Source organism: Leptonotus elevatus, chromosome 1 (assembly GCF_054856555.1).
Source record: "Leptonotus elevatus isolate MCC_2025b chromosome 1, RoL_Lele_1.0, whole genome shotgun sequence".
NCBI lineage: Eukaryota > Metazoa > Chordata > Actinopteri > Syngnathiformes > Syngnathidae > Leptonotus > Leptonotus elevatus.
In genome coordinates, this window is record NC_141239.1 from 39,706,430 (window position 1) to 39,723,559 (window position 17,130).

General features: G+C 37.9%; 1 protein-coding gene across 1 annotated transcript in view; it reads right to left on the reverse strand.

Moving 5' to 3' along the window:
* The window catches only part of col6a1 (collagen, type VI, alpha 1), a 28,489-nt gene that overhangs the window by 9,026 nt on the left and 2,333 nt on the right, over window positions 1-17,130 (reverse strand). The window contains exons 5-25 of the mRNA XM_086099006.1: window positions 15,579-15,692; window positions 15,478-15,498; window positions 15,361-15,381; window positions 15,218-15,262; window positions 15,047-15,100; window positions 14,920-14,964; window positions 14,745-14,771; window positions 14,618-14,644; window positions 14,449-14,493; window positions 14,084-14,137; window positions 12,494-12,556; window positions 12,364-12,426; window positions 12,231-12,284; window positions 12,117-12,152; window positions 11,977-12,039; window positions 10,502-10,564; window positions 8,355-8,417; window positions 8,069-8,131; window positions 7,895-7,945; window positions 7,783-7,818; window positions 5,467-5,529 (exon numbers count right to left, since the gene is read on the reverse strand). Of these exons, the coding sequence (XP_085955132.1) occupies window positions 5,467-5,529; window positions 7,783-7,818; window positions 7,895-7,945; window positions 8,069-8,131; window positions 8,355-8,417; window positions 10,502-10,564; window positions 11,977-12,039; window positions 12,117-12,152; window positions 12,231-12,284; window positions 12,364-12,426; window positions 12,494-12,556; window positions 14,084-14,137; window positions 14,449-14,493; window positions 14,618-14,644; window positions 14,745-14,771; window positions 14,920-14,964; window positions 15,047-15,100; window positions 15,218-15,262; window positions 15,361-15,381; window positions 15,478-15,498; window positions 15,579-15,692 (1,071 nt within the window). The remainder of the gene's footprint in view (window positions 1-5,466; window positions 5,530-7,782; window positions 7,819-7,894; window positions 7,946-8,068; window positions 8,132-8,354; window positions 8,418-10,501; window positions 10,565-11,976; window positions 12,040-12,116; window positions 12,153-12,230; window positions 12,285-12,363; window positions 12,427-12,493; window positions 12,557-14,083; window positions 14,138-14,448; window positions 14,494-14,617; window positions 14,645-14,744; window positions 14,772-14,919; window positions 14,965-15,046; window positions 15,101-15,217; window positions 15,263-15,360; window positions 15,382-15,477; window positions 15,499-15,578; window positions 15,693-17,130) is intronic.

Consider the following 17,130-nt stretch of genomic DNA (forward strand, 5'->3'; position numbering starts at 1 on the left):
TTTTCGCCAGGTGATGTCACCGTTTTCCCCTGAAGCCTCTAAATCTTCGAGGTCAGGTCTTGTTCGTGGCCAATCATCTGCCATAACAGTGCAGCTGCGGAGAAAGACTGTCTGTGTAACTGCTAATTTCAGTGAGATGACGGCCAAGGTTGAGGAAGCGTGGAGACTTCGCTTAAATCAATTTAAGGGAATTATGTTCCCACAGATTCAACTTCAAAAGGGATTTTGTAGAATGTTGGCTACAACGGAAAATTAAGTTTAAATGGCTAAATTCTCTGATTAAAAATACATGTGAAAAGAGTTATTTGGATAATTTGGGAGAACTTCCACCATTGGAGTAACATGACAAAACTACACAGGCATTAATTACCACATGCGGTGCAACGCGGCATTCACTCTCATCATAAATACTCATTTGCAGTCCAACACATCAGGCAGAAAAGAGATGCAACTCTGGCAGTACGGCACTTTGGAGTCACAAATCATCACACTAAGTTTGCTCTGCTTTTTGTTACGTTGCAAGATATTTGGAAAACCAACACTGCAGCTAAATCGACATCGACAGCTCCCATACATCTCCAGTGCACGCATCAAGGATACAAAGGGTAATGCAAACCACCTGACTTTTAAGATGCTTGCCAGTACACTTAGTAGGCACACCTGTAAAAGCTTATGTCATACAATGCGAGAGCTGCATTCAAGATATGCATGTTTATGCAAGAACACAACTGACAAAAAAAATTAGCAAATTGCAAATGCTACAGTTTATGCATGGTGTCCACAAAGTCTCTTTACAGTTACTAAAATTACTATAATTAAGTAAAAAAAATTACTAAGGCAGTTGATGAAATAACTTCATTTGTTTTATTTTAATTAAGTGTTTATTGAAGTTTGTATTCACATTAAAATGTTGTGTTTTATATAATGTGTTAATGGATGGGAAACTGATCCTTCAGAGAACATGTCAAAAAATCATGTAACGCCTTTATGTGCTTCATGCAAATAATGGTGCCCATATAGAGGTCTATTAAATAAAGTAAAAAAAATAAAAAAAACTTTAATAAACACTCTAAAAAAATCTAGTTAAAATATCTCAACAACTGCTTTTGTAAGAAATTGTTTTAATTGTAAAGAGACTTTATAGACACAATGTATATTTACCATGAAAGCTGTTCAATAAAAGAATCCCCAAAATAGAAAATTTTGATTTCACAAAAATAATAAATTTACTTTTTTCATAAATAACCATTATCATTATTTTCTCTCTCTCTCTCTCTCTCTCTCTCTCTCTCTCTCTCTCTAAAAAGGGGGCTCACATTTGGAATCCCTCTTTTAAGTTTTGAAAATAGAAATGTCGACAGTCGCTGAGCAATTTTAAGTTGTAATAACAGTGTTCACCACTAGATGGCATACATTGCTCAAGAGCTCCTCCCTAGACTTCATCAAGACTTCATCAGAGAAGAAGAGTGAACAGGACCATCATTGCCAGAATCCAGGACCAACATTAGATCATGAAAATAGTGCCATTCAGGTAAAGTAGGAAACAGATTACAGTATACGTACAGAAACCTATCTGCCTAGTTTACTTAGAGACGCTACCAGCCACAAAAGATTTCAACCTAAGTCACCACTACAACACCAATCTCAAAAGTACACAAACAACAGCGATTTTCTTTCACAAGAACCGTTGACAGTTCGTTTTAAATGCGGGAGTTACAAAAGTTGTTTCTTCCAAAAACATGGATCTATTTAACTAGTTGAGGAGTGGATCTTTTGTATATGCATTTGTGAATTAAAATATATCAAGACGCTCTTATGTACATTGGTTCAATAATAAAGTAGACGTATGGAAATATTTATTAGTTATTTAAAATGGCATTTTTGTCATACTGGTCATTAGGAATTGTGCAGTTCCTATATGGCCCCCCAGTAGCACTGTTCAAAAACTATGACCCTTCTCTTCTCTACATTATTCAAGCCCATGAAGTGTAACCAATGAAGTGTCCATCGAGTGTGTGTGTGTGTGTGTGTGTGTGTGTGTGTGTGTGTGTGTGTGTGTGTGTGTGTGTGTGTGTGTGTGTGTGTGTGTGTGTGTGTATACTGTAAAGCCCACACTGTTTCAATTAGTTCACGTTGTCAAACTCTGATGTATAGAAAAATGGGACACATCATTCGCACTTGCTATCAACCGGACTCCTTGTTTATTTGAAGGCGTCATGTCAGGTAAGACAAAGGCAGATGTTGACTGTTGATTCTTACCTCAGTGGACATGTGCATGTAGTTTGGTGCGGAAGTATTTCGACAATGGCCGAGTTTGTGTGACGTATGACCGCCACAGTCAGTCATATAATCTATAAACATTTCTGAGCCCAGCCTGTTTGCAGTCATACATGGCCATGTTTTAACACTACCTCATCCATGTTTGACATGGCGTGGTATGTTGCATCATGACCTCTTCCTTTCCTTTGCAATAGTTCACTCTTCCCGATATAAGTTGACACAAATTGCATTTGTCTAAATAATCTAATTCCAGAAAATGTGAGTTTTTGTCAGATGTTTTGTCAAAACAAAAATAAATAGAAAATTCTGATGCATCAATCTTTTCAAACGCGTTTTTTCCTCATTAAATAAAGGATTCTGGATATTTTACCAAAAGTACTGTGAACCTGCTCAAGGCTTTTTGAAGAGATTTGTTTTATTCTTCAATGGCCAGCCTGATCTCAGTCCAATAGAACATGCATTTAACTTACTAAAGACAAAAATGAAGGCGGTAAGAAGGTGGCTGAATTTGGCTGCCGTCAAGGCTTGGCAAAAGAAAATTCGGAAATTGGTGATGTCATCAGGCTCCAGAAATGCCCAAATACATTTGAGCCTCTGGAGATGGAGGTAGTACAGTGAAACCTCTTAAATTAAAGATAAACATATTTCGATTTTTTAAAATTGAAATCCAATGTGGTGTTGAAGAAAAAAAAATCATCTTATTTTCCTACTTCTGGACTCAACTGGGCGGTATTACTGTTCCTTTGACTCTTCAGTAAAGGGGTAGAGAAATTCTCAGTATGTCTTGACACACCTCAATCTATCCTTCCCATCCACGTCCCCTCTGGCCAGAAGAAGCACAGACAACAAAGGATTTGCCTGGACAGTGTGAAATATTCAAACTATTTCAACTCGATCAACATTAAGTGGCGACCGGAATGTCTCCTTGTTTTAACGAAAAGGGGGCATATGCAAAATGTCATTTTTAATGACTTGAATACACAAACTGAAGTCTCTGGAGTGCCTGTCACACCAAAACGTGTGAAATTAAATAACCACGTCATTATTTGGTTATCTGCAAACACGTCTGTGAGCCAGCCCTTCTGAACGTAACCTCTCCTGTTATGTAACAGCAGGGAGGAAATGACATCATAATCACTTTGTTTCACTGCCCATGACGTGACAAGCTCGGCCACTTGAAGATTCAGGAGCCACTTAGTAGAAGATGGCCAGTGTAAGGCTTCCTGTGTATTCCGTCTGAAACAATGACTCCTTTAAAGCATGTCTGGCTGATGTTTTCATCAGCCTGTAGTCTAAAGCAGCGGACGGATGCCGCAAACAAGCAACTGATTCAAAGTCAAATATTTCACAAAAAGATCTGGTGGTTATGGTTACTAGTGGAAGACATAATAATACCTTCTGAAATGAGCCACAAAGGACAAAGGAGTTAATTATAAACAGATGACGACAAAAAAATTGGCAAAGTTGGCAATATGTAAATAAGTTAGTTATGCCTGCTTACAGTAGCTCGCTGTCACTTGCAAAAGTTAACAGCACACCTTTGTCTTTTTGAGTAACAGTGTTTTAGTCATTCTAAATAAGCCCAATTAATTCAACATTTATTAACTGGAAATATTTATATTTGATATGCTTGACATTTTTTCCTGAGCAGAGTCCAAAAGCTGCTTCATTCTTCCTTCCTGTATTTATGCTGAGATAAGATAACCCGGCTCCAGATTGCAGCCAAGTATTTCGGGGCGCAATTATGTTCACTCAACTTCAAACAAACGCGACTAAAAAAACATTGCACCGAGAGTACAATTCATACAAAGGAAAGCTCGTATGAAGTTTTTATAAATACCAACTAATAAATCAAATGTGCCATTTTTTATTTTATTTTTTTAATGAGGAAAACCACATGTTTTGTGTTCTTTCTGTATGTTTAAGACTTCATTAGGAGAGTCTGCCTGTCTGGGCATATAATGAAATACACAACTTTATATGGCATACTATGATCCAATATGATGTCATTCACTCATTCACTGCCATTGACGGCTATAGACGTAAAAAAAATATTTTGAACTATTTCTATTAGTTTAACGTTATTATTTTTTTAAACTTTTGTTAACAAGAGTATGGAAACCTGGAAAAAATAATTATTGTACATTTCGAACAGATATAAAATTTGTGTTTCATTGTGAGTTAACTAGTGAAGTCATGTGATTAATTACGATTATTAATATTAATTGCCTGACGCCCTAATTTAAAAAAAAATGTTCTTTAAAAAAAAAATGTTTATTAAAAGAAGAAAAGATTATTAAAATTAGGGGCATTAGGTGATTAAATGTTTTAATTGTAATTAATCACATGACTTCACTAGTTAACTCACTATTAATAACTAAATTTATATCTGTTCGAAATGTACAATAAAAAAAATTCTAGGTTTTCTTACTCTTGTTAACAAAAGTATATATTAAAAAAAAGTTTAACTAATAGAAATAGTTCAAATGAATTTATGGCAGCGAATGAGTTAAAAGCAAATGAATACAACATGATGCAAATGCCAAATGTTAATAAGAAGTTGAGCTCATCTCAAAGTGTACATCCCAAACTTTCCAAGGCTTGTGTGGCTTGTGTGTGACCTATCTTAAGGACAACCCGCCTGACGAAAGTTATAACATGCAGAATTGTTTATGTCATAACACACTAAGCCTTGGAAATGCAGTAATTTCAATGTAAACGTGAACAAGTTGAACTGGAGACGTGTTAAGGCCGGCATGCTATATGGATGCACACACACATACAGACACACAGACACACAACCAAAGAGTAATGTAGTCCCTTCATCCTCCACACTCATTTCCTGGTATCCTTGACAACGACATATACACAGCTGCATCAGCTCAAAGTTCCCTTCCCCAATGACACACACACACAGACACACACAAACTGTTCAGATCTTCATTAGAAATTATTTCCAGCTGTAACCCAGAACATGAGTATGCGAACAAAATGGGTAGACAAAGAAGCACTGGAGAACATGAAAGATGGGGAATGAAAAGATCTTAAGGTCTGATTCTACATGATAAAATGTGCAATTGGGCCATATGGAAGTTGCGTTGTGTGACTCACAGCACTCAAAAGAACAATGAGAACAATGACAAGCAAATCAGACATGTAGACAAGGCGTAGACAAGGCAGACTCACATCAAGGCCTGGATCACCGGCTTCTCCGTCATCTCCTTTGGGTCCAGGGGTTCCCTTGCCACCCTGAAGGCCAAAACAGAACAGTGTTACAAGTGAGGTGACATACCTGGAAGTCAACTGCCTAATATACATTCTGAAAAAAATATTGCCAACGTTAACTTTTGCTGTAAAGTTTAGAGATAGACCGATATGGTATTTTTTCGGGCAGATACCGATTACTAGTTGTCAAGGAGATTAACTCATTCACTGCTATTAACGGCTATAGACGTAAAAAATTCATTTGAACTATTTCTATTAGTTGAACATTTTTTTCCACTTTTGCTAACAAGAGAATGAAAACCTAGAAAAAAAATATTGTAAATTTAGAACAGATATAAAATTTGTGATTAATCGTTAGTTAACAAGTGAAGTCATGTGATTAATTACAATTTTAAAAAAGTAATCGTCTGACGGGCCTAATTTAAAATAAATAAATAAATAAGGGCCGTTTAATCGTAATTAATCGCATGATAATTTTATATCTGTTATAAATGTACAATAAAAAAATATAGGTTTTCATAGAAAAATTAATGAAATGAAAAAAATGTTAAACTAATAGAAATAGTTGACATGAATATAGTCGTCAATGGCAGTGAATGAGTTAATAACTGATATTCATTTTCTGTAAAAAGGGAGAAAAAAGCATTGACGTAAAAACATTTTAAAACGCAAATGTCAATCTTAACTTAATATATATATATATATATATATAATAATGTCTTAAAGCCTGTTTATTTAACAATTTTTCCACCTTTTCAAAATGTTGATTTTTTTTTTCTTAGACAATATCAACATTTAAAAATACCCAAAATCTTAAACTTTCATATTTTTGTTTTAATAATGTCGAACAAAAACAAAAGGTTCCCAAGGTCAGCAGCATCTCTTATAAAATCAACTGAAAATTTTAATAAATAGTTCCCTGAGTTTAAAATGGTATTAGATTTAAAACAATAAGAGCGCTGCTAGGATATTTTGGATTTATCCAAAAAATGTCTCTTTGGTGCTCTTCAGTGGAGGGATCCGCAAAAGCATTAAAAAAAAAAAAAGAGCAAACTGAGGCACTCAAAGGTGTTCCAAGTAAATAGTCAATTTCAGTGACAGAGAAGAATATGTGATGATGACACTCATTTTGACCATCATGCACAAGATATGGACCGAAGATTCATAAGCAGAGGATACAAAAGAGCAATTATTTCCACAGCTCATCAGAAAGCTAGAAGTCAAAATCGAAATGATTCGCTGATTTAAAAAAAAAAAAAAGGAAGAAAGTAAGAATCAAGTGTCTTTTGTAACACCATATACCTCCGAAGCCAACAAAATGAAACATATAATTAAACAAAATTGGAGTATCCTTACAAGTGACAACTTACTTAGAGAAATACTTGGCTCAGTAAAACAACGGGAAACTTTAGATGCGGCAACTGTACATTGTGACACCAATAAAGACTACCAATGTTTTTACAAATACATGAAATCAAAAATACAATATAAATGTGTTTATCAACTGTAACACACTACGTATGTTGTCTATAAACTTGAATGCGCTTGTCGCCGCATCTACATTGGTAGAACCAAGCGCAAATTTAAATCCAGACTTGCCGAGCACAAACAAGCAATAAGAACTGGCAATGCGGCAATCCGGTCCTGGAGGGCCGTGGTCCTGGAGGGCCGTAGTCCTGCAGGTTTTGGATGTTTCCCTTCTCCAACACAGCTGATCATATGATCGGCTCATCAGCGAGCTCTGCATAAGCCTGATAACGATCCTGCTGATTGGAATCAGCTTGTGTTGGAAGAGGGAAACCTCCAAAACCTGTAGAGCCACTAAGTTTCCTGGTCTGAATGGTGAACTGGATTTCATTCCTTTTCTTTAAGATCTCTTCTGAAAATATATTGTAAATAATAGTAGATTGTAAATAGTACATTGTGTTTATTTTTTATTTATTATTATTGACTTTTAAAAGGATTGCTGATTGTTGCTTGCTGATTGGATGATGAGTACCAGCTGACTGTGCGTCAATCTCACTGTGAACATGTGACTAACTTCTATATAAGCATTTGTATGAGCTTGCCCTGACAAAGGCCTACCGTGGCAATTTTTAATCAACTGGCTATGTGGCAATAAAGTCATTTTACTTGGAACACCTTTGAGTGCCTCAGTTTTCTCTCTTTTTTGAAAATAATATTAGATTTACCTTTTATTAGGGCGTCAGATTTTTTTTAAATGGCCGATACCGTTATTTGTCAAAACGCCCAATAAGTGAATCTGATGGAACTTACAGGTTCACCAGCGTCTCCGCGAGGGCCGGGATAACCCTGAAAAACATGTAAATGTTAATATTCTACATACAGTATGTAATACACAACCATAAATGTCACAATAAGTACACACCTGGAATCCTGGGCAACCTGCTGTACCATTTCCTGGCACACCGTCCACACCCTGGCGATGTCAAGAAAAACATCTTTACATATACTCACATACACACACATACAAAAAAAATATTGTGGCAGGACTTATGATGGATGGCAGACATCTGCATCCCGTTCGATCTTCCTCACTCACCCTGCCTCCCATTGGGCCTCTGTCTCCTGCAGACCCTTTGATTCCTCTTGGTCCTTTGGATCCCTGGGAGAAAGAAGAAATGACAAGATGGGAAGCATATGAAAAGTGGCATGACGTGTGATTGAAAACATTCAGATGTTGTAATGATGGTTGTGTCTGCATGTAAAAGATAGCATGGTTGGTTATATAACAACGCGATGGATTTTGCTCAAATCTAGCTGCTTGTTTGCTACTAATTTGTGATTGTATGTACACTGTATGTATATTTTTGTAGCGTGAGACAGACCTCTGGTCCAGGAGGGCCTTCATCTCCTCTGTATCCGAGGGAACCAGGCCTGCCAGGCTCACCCTGCAAAACATCAGCACTGTTATCATGTCATACCACACCTGAGGCTGGCGCAACGTAGCTCGGACGCTACATGTAGCATTAGTTGCTATCAACTTCGCTACAGAAAAAGGCTTCAGTGAGCTATAGTCCCATACGGATTAAATTGTTTCAGTTGCATGTTTGTGGAGAAAAGAAGTGCCCTTTTCTTTTCATTCTTCTGGCCGACCCTCAAGTAACAACTATGTTTCAACGCTTAAAGCTTAACATGGCTAAAATGCTTCTTAAGAGTGATTCAAAGTAGAGTAGCGTAATTGATGGTCATGTTGTGCCAGGACCATCAGTGGGAAATAGCAAGTTTTCAGGGAGTCTCATTTAGTTATTACATTTGGAGAAGTTTCAACAACAGCTGGGCTCAGCTGCTGCATGAGCATTTCCTCTGCATTGTAAATAATTGCTCTGATATTGTGCTTTTTTTAAGGCATAGAAAATCCAAAGCTGAGTGTAAGGAGTGATTTATTTAGCCTGTAAGGACTTGGCTGTGAGGGCCAAAAACACACCACTAAATACAGTGGACAAAGAGAATAATTTTAGGCTATTTGGAGTAGCAATCACTTTGACATAGTCAACATTAAATTGTCAAAAATATCCAGGCTTTAGTGATGACATCCATGGTTCAGTTTTTAGATAGGCAAGAAGTTGTGACGTAATATTTGGTATTCAATTGTTTCGCCTTGGTAATAGTGTATCGTTTAAAGGGGAGAACAATCCAACTCACTCTGATTAATATTGTGTTTGTGGAATATGAGTTAAGCAGCAAAGTCAACCTGTTTTTAATCCATCTCAGTGGGCGGCCATTTTCCCACTTGCTGTCAACTGAAAATGACAATCACAGTTGCTCAGGATTTAGGTAACGACCAATTACGGTTCAGCTTGTGAATGTCACATGACCAAACAGAGGCCCATTTTTAATTGCTGTCAACTAAACATTACAACCAGTCACAGCTCAGCTTCAGAAGACAGGCGAGCCATGATTGGTCGTTACCTGAGCCCTGAACAACTGAGATGTCATTTTCAGACAGCAAGTGACAAAATGGCTGCCTCATGAGATTGATAAAAAAAGGCTGGGTTTTGCTATATCATTTACAGTATATTCCACAAATGCAATATTAATCAGACTGCTGTGTTTAGGCTCGTGGGGGTACAAGTTATATAGCATTGTATAAAAATAAAAATAAACTCAATTAGTCTATAACCACTGTATGTGATGACAAAGTGTATCGTAAGGGGAGGGAGATTACACAAAATAGTGATCACTTTGGCTTTTTATAATTTTCTTCTATTTTTTTTTGCTGGTAACATTATTTTATTTGAAGATGGAAATACACAACTAGAAATGTTCATCAATCGATGTTATAAATCTCGGGGTGACCTTGCACTGTATGGTATTATTAGGTTATTTCAACAGTATCAGTATATCAGTGAGTCATAATTCCAAAAGTATTGTATTATCTCAATGAATTTGCTACTGCATTTGTAGCTCCCTAAAATAGCAAGTGTGGTCCAGCATGTCCATTTTCTCACTTAGTACAGTAGTTCTTTACTCTCCCTTCAAGTCTGATGAGGAGGAAAAAAAGGAGCACAAAGGATCCATTGAAAGCTCTGACATCACGGAGGCTACCGCAAGTAATCCATGTTGAGCATTATTTTTGATGCACTGCCTGGAGCCTTATTAGGAACCATACTGAGGCTTTGGCTGCATGAGATGGAGAGAAGAACTGAGTCAGAAGGGAAAGAATGAGCGTAGAAGTTCCCGGGAGGGGTTGAACACTCAAACCGGGAGGAGGAGAAAGCATACGCATGAGTGGGCAGCACTCTGGGGCAACAGCCAGGTTCAACACTGTTAAAATGTCCCGGCCCCAGTGTGAAACATGAACGCACATGCGCACTGAGTCCTCCTCAGAATGGGGGGTGGGGGGTGGGGGGTGGGTGGGGTGGGCTGCTGAAGTGAAAAGTAGGTAATTATGGAGTTGCTCGATGAAACAACAAGCTGAAAACAGTGTGCCACTGTATTTCCTGTATGATTGAACAGTGTGTGTAGGTCTCACAGGGTCTCCGTTGGGGCCAGTTGAGCCCTCTCGTCCCTGCTCTCCGCGGGGTCCTGGCTCCCCCTGGCAAGAAGAAGAACAAAAGTGTAATCTAATTTACAGGGCCCGTCACAATAGGCAATAAAGCAAATGGAGTCAAGTTGAATTGTGGGGAATTTGGTTCAAGTAGAAACCCTAAATTGCAAAGCCGAGGCTGTGCATTTTGGAATTCAAACCATTTTTGAGGGGTAATTTTTGTCAAAATAGACAGAAATAAAATATAATCCAACATGGGAAAGTGGTAGCAACGTGTCTGTCCTAGCTATTCTGTACTAGTGTTAATATTATTAGACATTTTCAAATTTAGTCTCAGTTTTAGTCCAGTTTCAATCACGCTTGTCAGTTTCATAGTTAGTCAACCTCATCCCGTTATTATTTAGTCAACTTTTAGTCGACTATAAATCTTGCATTTTAGTCTTTATTTTAGTCCAAGAAGACGTCATTTTATTCATCTAATTTTAGTCAAAAACTGTCAACATTTTAGTCTAGTTTTAGTCAGGACAATCATTTTACCCCTGTATATATTTTTTGTCAACAGATGATGTTGAACATTTTGGATCTAAAACTATTTCAAATAAAATGTTCTCTTCACTTCACACTCCATTAAAGTATATCAACAAGTGGCTACTATGGTTCCATGCTACGAGCTAATAAATTAGCCATCATTAATTAGTGGTTGGATTAACATTATTATTGGAACGTTATAGCCCATGGATTAATGTTAAATTATAACTATAAATTAATCTTTTTTTCTTTTTTTTTTACCTTTCACTGTGACTTCTTGTCTGTCCCATGTATTTGTGCATGTTGCACTCGCTAGCTGTAGATTTTAAAAGGGGGCGTGTCACTGTGTGTCACATGACAGTGTCACAGAGACAGGATTTTACAAAGTCATATAATTTTCATCTTGTCTTTGTTCATGAACTAAAATGTTCATAGATTTTAGTCCAATTTTTTTATGAAGCGAAGTACATATTTGTCTCGTCTTTAGTTCCAGTTATTGTTTATTGATGAGGGTTTTAGTCTAGTCTAGTTTTCGTCCGGTAAAAAATGTGTGTTGGCGAAAATATTTTTGTTGAGTTTTCGTTAACGAAATTAACACTACTTTGTACAATAATAATTAAAAAAGAATGAAATGTGGGCTGCTGATCAAAACTAAAGCATAGCATCAAGATAAGTTATTGAAGCCAGTTCACTTCCTGGCCCTTGAGCACGGCACCAAAGCCCCAACTGTTGGGCCTGGGAAACTCTGACATCTGTTGTTTTTTTGTTTTTTTTATGTACACAACATGCAGCTGTGTATTTTGGCCTATAAATATATTGTCTGTTTGACCCACACATTGTAAAGAGTGCAAATGAGGGACTAATAAAATGTTTGCATGTCCTCTCTAGGCAGCTGAGGAGCTCCACTATTCATCATCATCATCATCACTTACTGCTTCTCCTCTTGTTCCTCTGTTGCCACGGGAACCTTGCTCCCCCTTCTCTCCAACTGCTCCCTACAAGAGGTTACCAACCATGACGACTTATTGCACAAACAATCCACATAACCGTAATCAGAATCAACATTATTTACGATCTGGCCACGAGGTCCGTCTGGTCCGGGTGCACCCTGAAAGCACAAAGGAAAAGACATAAATGTGACCATTTGGGGACCAAAGTTTTGCTGGCTTTCGCTGGGTGAACTTACATCATCGCCACGCTCGCCTTTGTCCCCATTAGCTCCTCTGGGTCCGCTTTCGCCCTGCCGCAGCACATGATCATGTCAGAACTTTCTGGGTTTTTTTGGGGTGGGGGGGGGGGGTCTCTATATGTTGGTTTACCTGAGGTCCTAAAGGCCCGTAGTTTCCGGGTCTTCCTGGTTCCCCATCTCTTCCATTATCTCCCTGGAATAAGCACCAGATGACTTGATACACCGTGTTTGTTCCAAAACATAAATCTATAACATCTTACTTTTTCTCCTTTGGACCCAAAAGGACCAGGGTCTCCCTTTGGCCCAAGATCACCCTGAAGACCCTGGAAGACAAAAACAGCTACAGCTGAAACCACAATGCTTAATTGTTGTGGCAGCCAAGCATGCATGCACTGCACATGTGTGTGTGTTTGTGGGCAATATGTCTATATGGCTTCATTTAAACAAACTGACAGCAAGAATGTAAACCGAGCAGTGATTAAAGAGCCAGGGGCATTCCAGGTTCTAGACCTGAGATTGGTCAACGCCGCTCAAAGAATAACATTGCAAAACATACAATTGTAGCTAATGGCTAATTTGTAAACAACATGCATGTGCCAGAGGCAGACAAAAGTGGGCGGCGTATATGGTTATGTAAAGTTAACATGGATGATCAAGACAAAGAAAAATAAATATATACTATGTGCACATGAGGGTGTTGCAAGCCCTAAATCTTGAGTCTGCGCCCAAAAAAAAGGCAAACCATTTCATGAGCTATTTCCCTTTCCCTTATAAAGTGAATGTTAATGTCAGCAAAGCATGTATGGCCGTACATGTGTCAAATACGACTCAAGTGAACCATGGTGAAAAAATTACAGTTGGCGAATCTTTGCAGCACTGCATACATATATTTGGAGGCAACATTGCAGTACGCCACACTGTATCGTATTATTTATTATTGAACCACAAAAACATGTCTGGCTGGCACTGATCGATCATCCTATTGACAGTGACAGAGACTCTCAACACTTTGCTTTTTAGCCACAGGTATACGACGTGTTGTGAAAAGCACAAAATACAGATACTGTATTCTAGTACTGAGAAACATCATTATTATTATTTTTCCCAATGCCATTCAAAATTTTGAATCGCAGCAAAACTAGTTGCACACAGTTGCATCAGTTGAGCCAATTACGGTATTGTCACTTGATGTGTGTGTTCATTTTTAGAGATGATCATCATGGAGGAATGTGAGAGAATTTGCGAGAGAGGTTGCCCTCCATGTAAAATTTCATATTCAGGAAAAAAAATTGTTGAAATACCGGTAGTAGGGATCATTATGTAATTAATTATTACATTACATTTATTTATAAATATATAATTTCTTCAGGTAAAAAAAAAAAAATGTAAAAATGTTTTTTAAAGTATTTTGGGGAAAAATGTTCACAAATAACATGCAAATAGTTAAAGTATTGAAAAATGTGTTGTAAGTGTACCTCTGCAGAGGAGATCATACTTCTTCCGCACTCTTTGACAATGAGAGCGCCACTGCCACCTACTGTAGTGAATGTGCAACTAGACTTTATTCTAATACGACAACAACAACAAAATTTAAAAAAAATTATGTTCCCTGAGGTCACGCGCACCACCCCAAGGGACAAGAACTCAACACTCAACAGACATGACTCTTTCAGGTCAATTTCTGTAATCGTGGTTTAAAAGTGTTTACATGTTTTTGTGGAAGAATTTTACATACTGTCAAGTCACTTGGGGCAAAATGTGCTCAATGATGAACTGGTTGGTTTAACGCAGCGGGCACCACAAGTCACATGACTAATTGACAGACACGCCCATGGAAATCTTAAACTCACATCTGATCCAGGAGATCCTTTACAGCCAGAAAGACCAGGGAAACCAGCTTCCCCCTAACAGAAAAATGGACAACAAACAAAGAATATCATTTTTTAAATATAAAAAAAATTGTCAAATACATTTGTAGTAGTATTTTTAATCAAATATACATCCAAAAAATGCTTTTTTTTTTTCAATTTTAAAAATTGTTAACTGAAAGAGTAAGACTATAGTTGATTATAGTTTGCTCAGTTGCTTTTTGGGGATTTGACAAAATATTCTTTAGTAAGGAGTCCATATCTAATTTATATCTCTGGACAATTAAATGTTTTGTTGTTGTTTTGTTTTTAAGATTTGTCACAGGTTGGCACTGTGTGTAACCCACCTTGCGTCCATCAACGCCATCATTTCCGCTTAGACCTTTGTCTCCCTATGGAAGAGGCACAGACACAGAAGAGAAAGTGAAGCAAATGGCAAAGACTCAAATACAGTAGAAGCTCGCAGAGAATGAACAAACGCGTGCGTAGAAGGTCCGACATCAAAATCAATCTCACCTTGTAGCCTTTGTGTCCTCTTTCTCCCTGCAAAGAACACGTCATTTATTAGCCACATCCGTTATGCTACACGCTAATTCGAGCACATACAACAATAATGTCTTGCATTTGGACGACTCGATTATACCTTCCCGCCTCGACCACCTCGGTCTCCCTGTAGAAAGAAAAGCACACATTATAACACGCTCAAATGGTTGTTTTCCATTTTCTATGACGATAAGGTTATATAATGATAATATCGTTCTAATTGTCACTGATTATTAATTAAATGGAGTCAGTATTGTTGTAGTGGAGGTTTTTACCTTCATCCCACTGTATCCAACAGGACCAGGATCTCCAACGCTGCCCTGTAACGTAGTGGCAATGTTGAGGATTATTATCGTTGCGACGTCATGGCAGAATGGAAGATTGAATATCAAAAGAAACTACCATGGCACCAATATCTCCTTTCTCTCCTGGCATTCCGGGTCTACCAGTTTCTCCCTGTGGAAAGGTAATACAAGAAACACAAAGATCTGTCCTTGAATAGAAGGTTCTTGCGCGCCAATTGGTCAATTCTTCTGGGTCAAATTTATAAAGCATAATCTTGTATTGTCATACCATGCCGCCAGTGTCTCCACCTGGTCCTTTAGGGCCTCCTGGAGCCTGTAGCAAAAGCAAAATGACAGGTGATGACAATGCTGGTTGACAATAAAACAACAAACATGCTCGGAGTTGTTGCAAACGTGTCATTGAGCACTTACATTGCAGTCAAATGAGCAGCACTGGGGGGGAAAAAAAGGAGATTTAGAGTGTTAAAAAAAAAGAAGCAAAGTAATAAATAATTTCGTTTGAGATACAAAACCAATGATCAGACATACCACATCCTTGGTCTCATTTGTCTGAAAAGTGGAAGAGAAAATGTAAATAAGATCCAAATACAACATTTGGGGAATTACAGAAAGGAGAAGACAATCCATACGATCATATCTATGATGGTTCTGATGGTTCCCATCTTGGTGGCTCTGGAGTCATCTGCAGCTGTGAAGTTCTGCCTGTAGTTCTGGTCAGTGGCGATGATGGAGAGTCGAGTATCCTAAGAAGACAAACACAAATGGGAAATCTTTAACATCCATCCAAAACTAGACGTAGATTTTTCTTCTCAGTGTCTGACGTAAATGTGGCTTATACGTAGAGTACAATTTGATGGTCCCTTGTGTCTACCAATCAACTCCCTCAGCCAGGTGTTCCTCGTTGTCCCGTCAGTTTGCTTGTATTTATCCCTGGTTCCTTTTCTTTGTTGGTTCGTTGTGTTTGCTGACTCGTTGCCTGTCATTAGCCATGCCTCCTAATTATGTCATGCCTTGCCGTAGTGTTTGTTTGTTCTTGCTTTTTGGACTTTTGTTAATTTATTCATTCATTCATTTAGTCTTTTTGATATTTCCATTCTCCTCGTTATCCCTTTTGGGGGTTTTGGAAAATACATTGCTGAGAACCTTTCGGTCCTTGCTTCCCTGCACTTGGGTCCTCAACCACGCAATACAATGACAAATTTGCTTACAGTTTATTATGTCACCTCTGACAAAATGACTTGTCCTTTTGTGAAAACTTTAAATCGTCCTAATGTGTAAATGTAAATGTAAATGGTTGTTTATATGTACCCTGCAAACAAGTTGTGGTGTACCCCGCCTCTGTCTTGCCCAAAATCTTTTCACCTGTAATCCTCGTGACAATGTGTGGTATCGAAAATGGATGGATGGATAGTGCAAATTCACAGCGGAAGGTATCCCAAGGCACCTTACTTGAATATATTTCCTAACTAATTTTCTATGTGTTTTTGTTTATTTGTCATTAATTAGATGATTTTCTTTTTATTGTAAACATTAAAATGAGTGCTGTCAAACGCTAAAAAAATTCAATAAATAATAACACAATTTTCCGTGATTAATCGTGCATAAACTTCCCCAAAATCTTGAAAAAGAATTCATGAATAGCAGAGGCGGTTACAGGTGCAAAGAGGACTAAAATGTCTCAATACTTTTTTGTCCATATAAAAGGCATGGCCATGTGAGAAATTGATTTTACATCAGCTGCACAAGAAAAAAACAGCCATGTGAAATACTATCACTACCAATGGCTCATCGTTAAGTCCATCCACCATTTTTTTTCTAAATGACGATATCACTTTTGAAGATGGCGGCCCATCTATACAATCTTCCATCCATATTCTATACCACTTGTTCTCATTAAGGTTGCGGATGAGCTTGAACCTATCATAGAAAACTTTGGGCAGGAGGTAGACTACACCCTGGACTGGTCGCCAGTCAATTAAAGGGCTGATTTACACTTACAGTTTCACACCAAAGGAAAATTGAGAGCAATAGTGTCAAACATACGGTTCGCGGGCCGGAACCGGCCCGTCATGGGATCCAATCTGGCCCGTGAGGACAGAACACTAACGGACATTTTTCTCTAAAACTGACGACGACCACTTAAATGACATTCTGGCTTTTACTCAAGATTTGATGAAAACA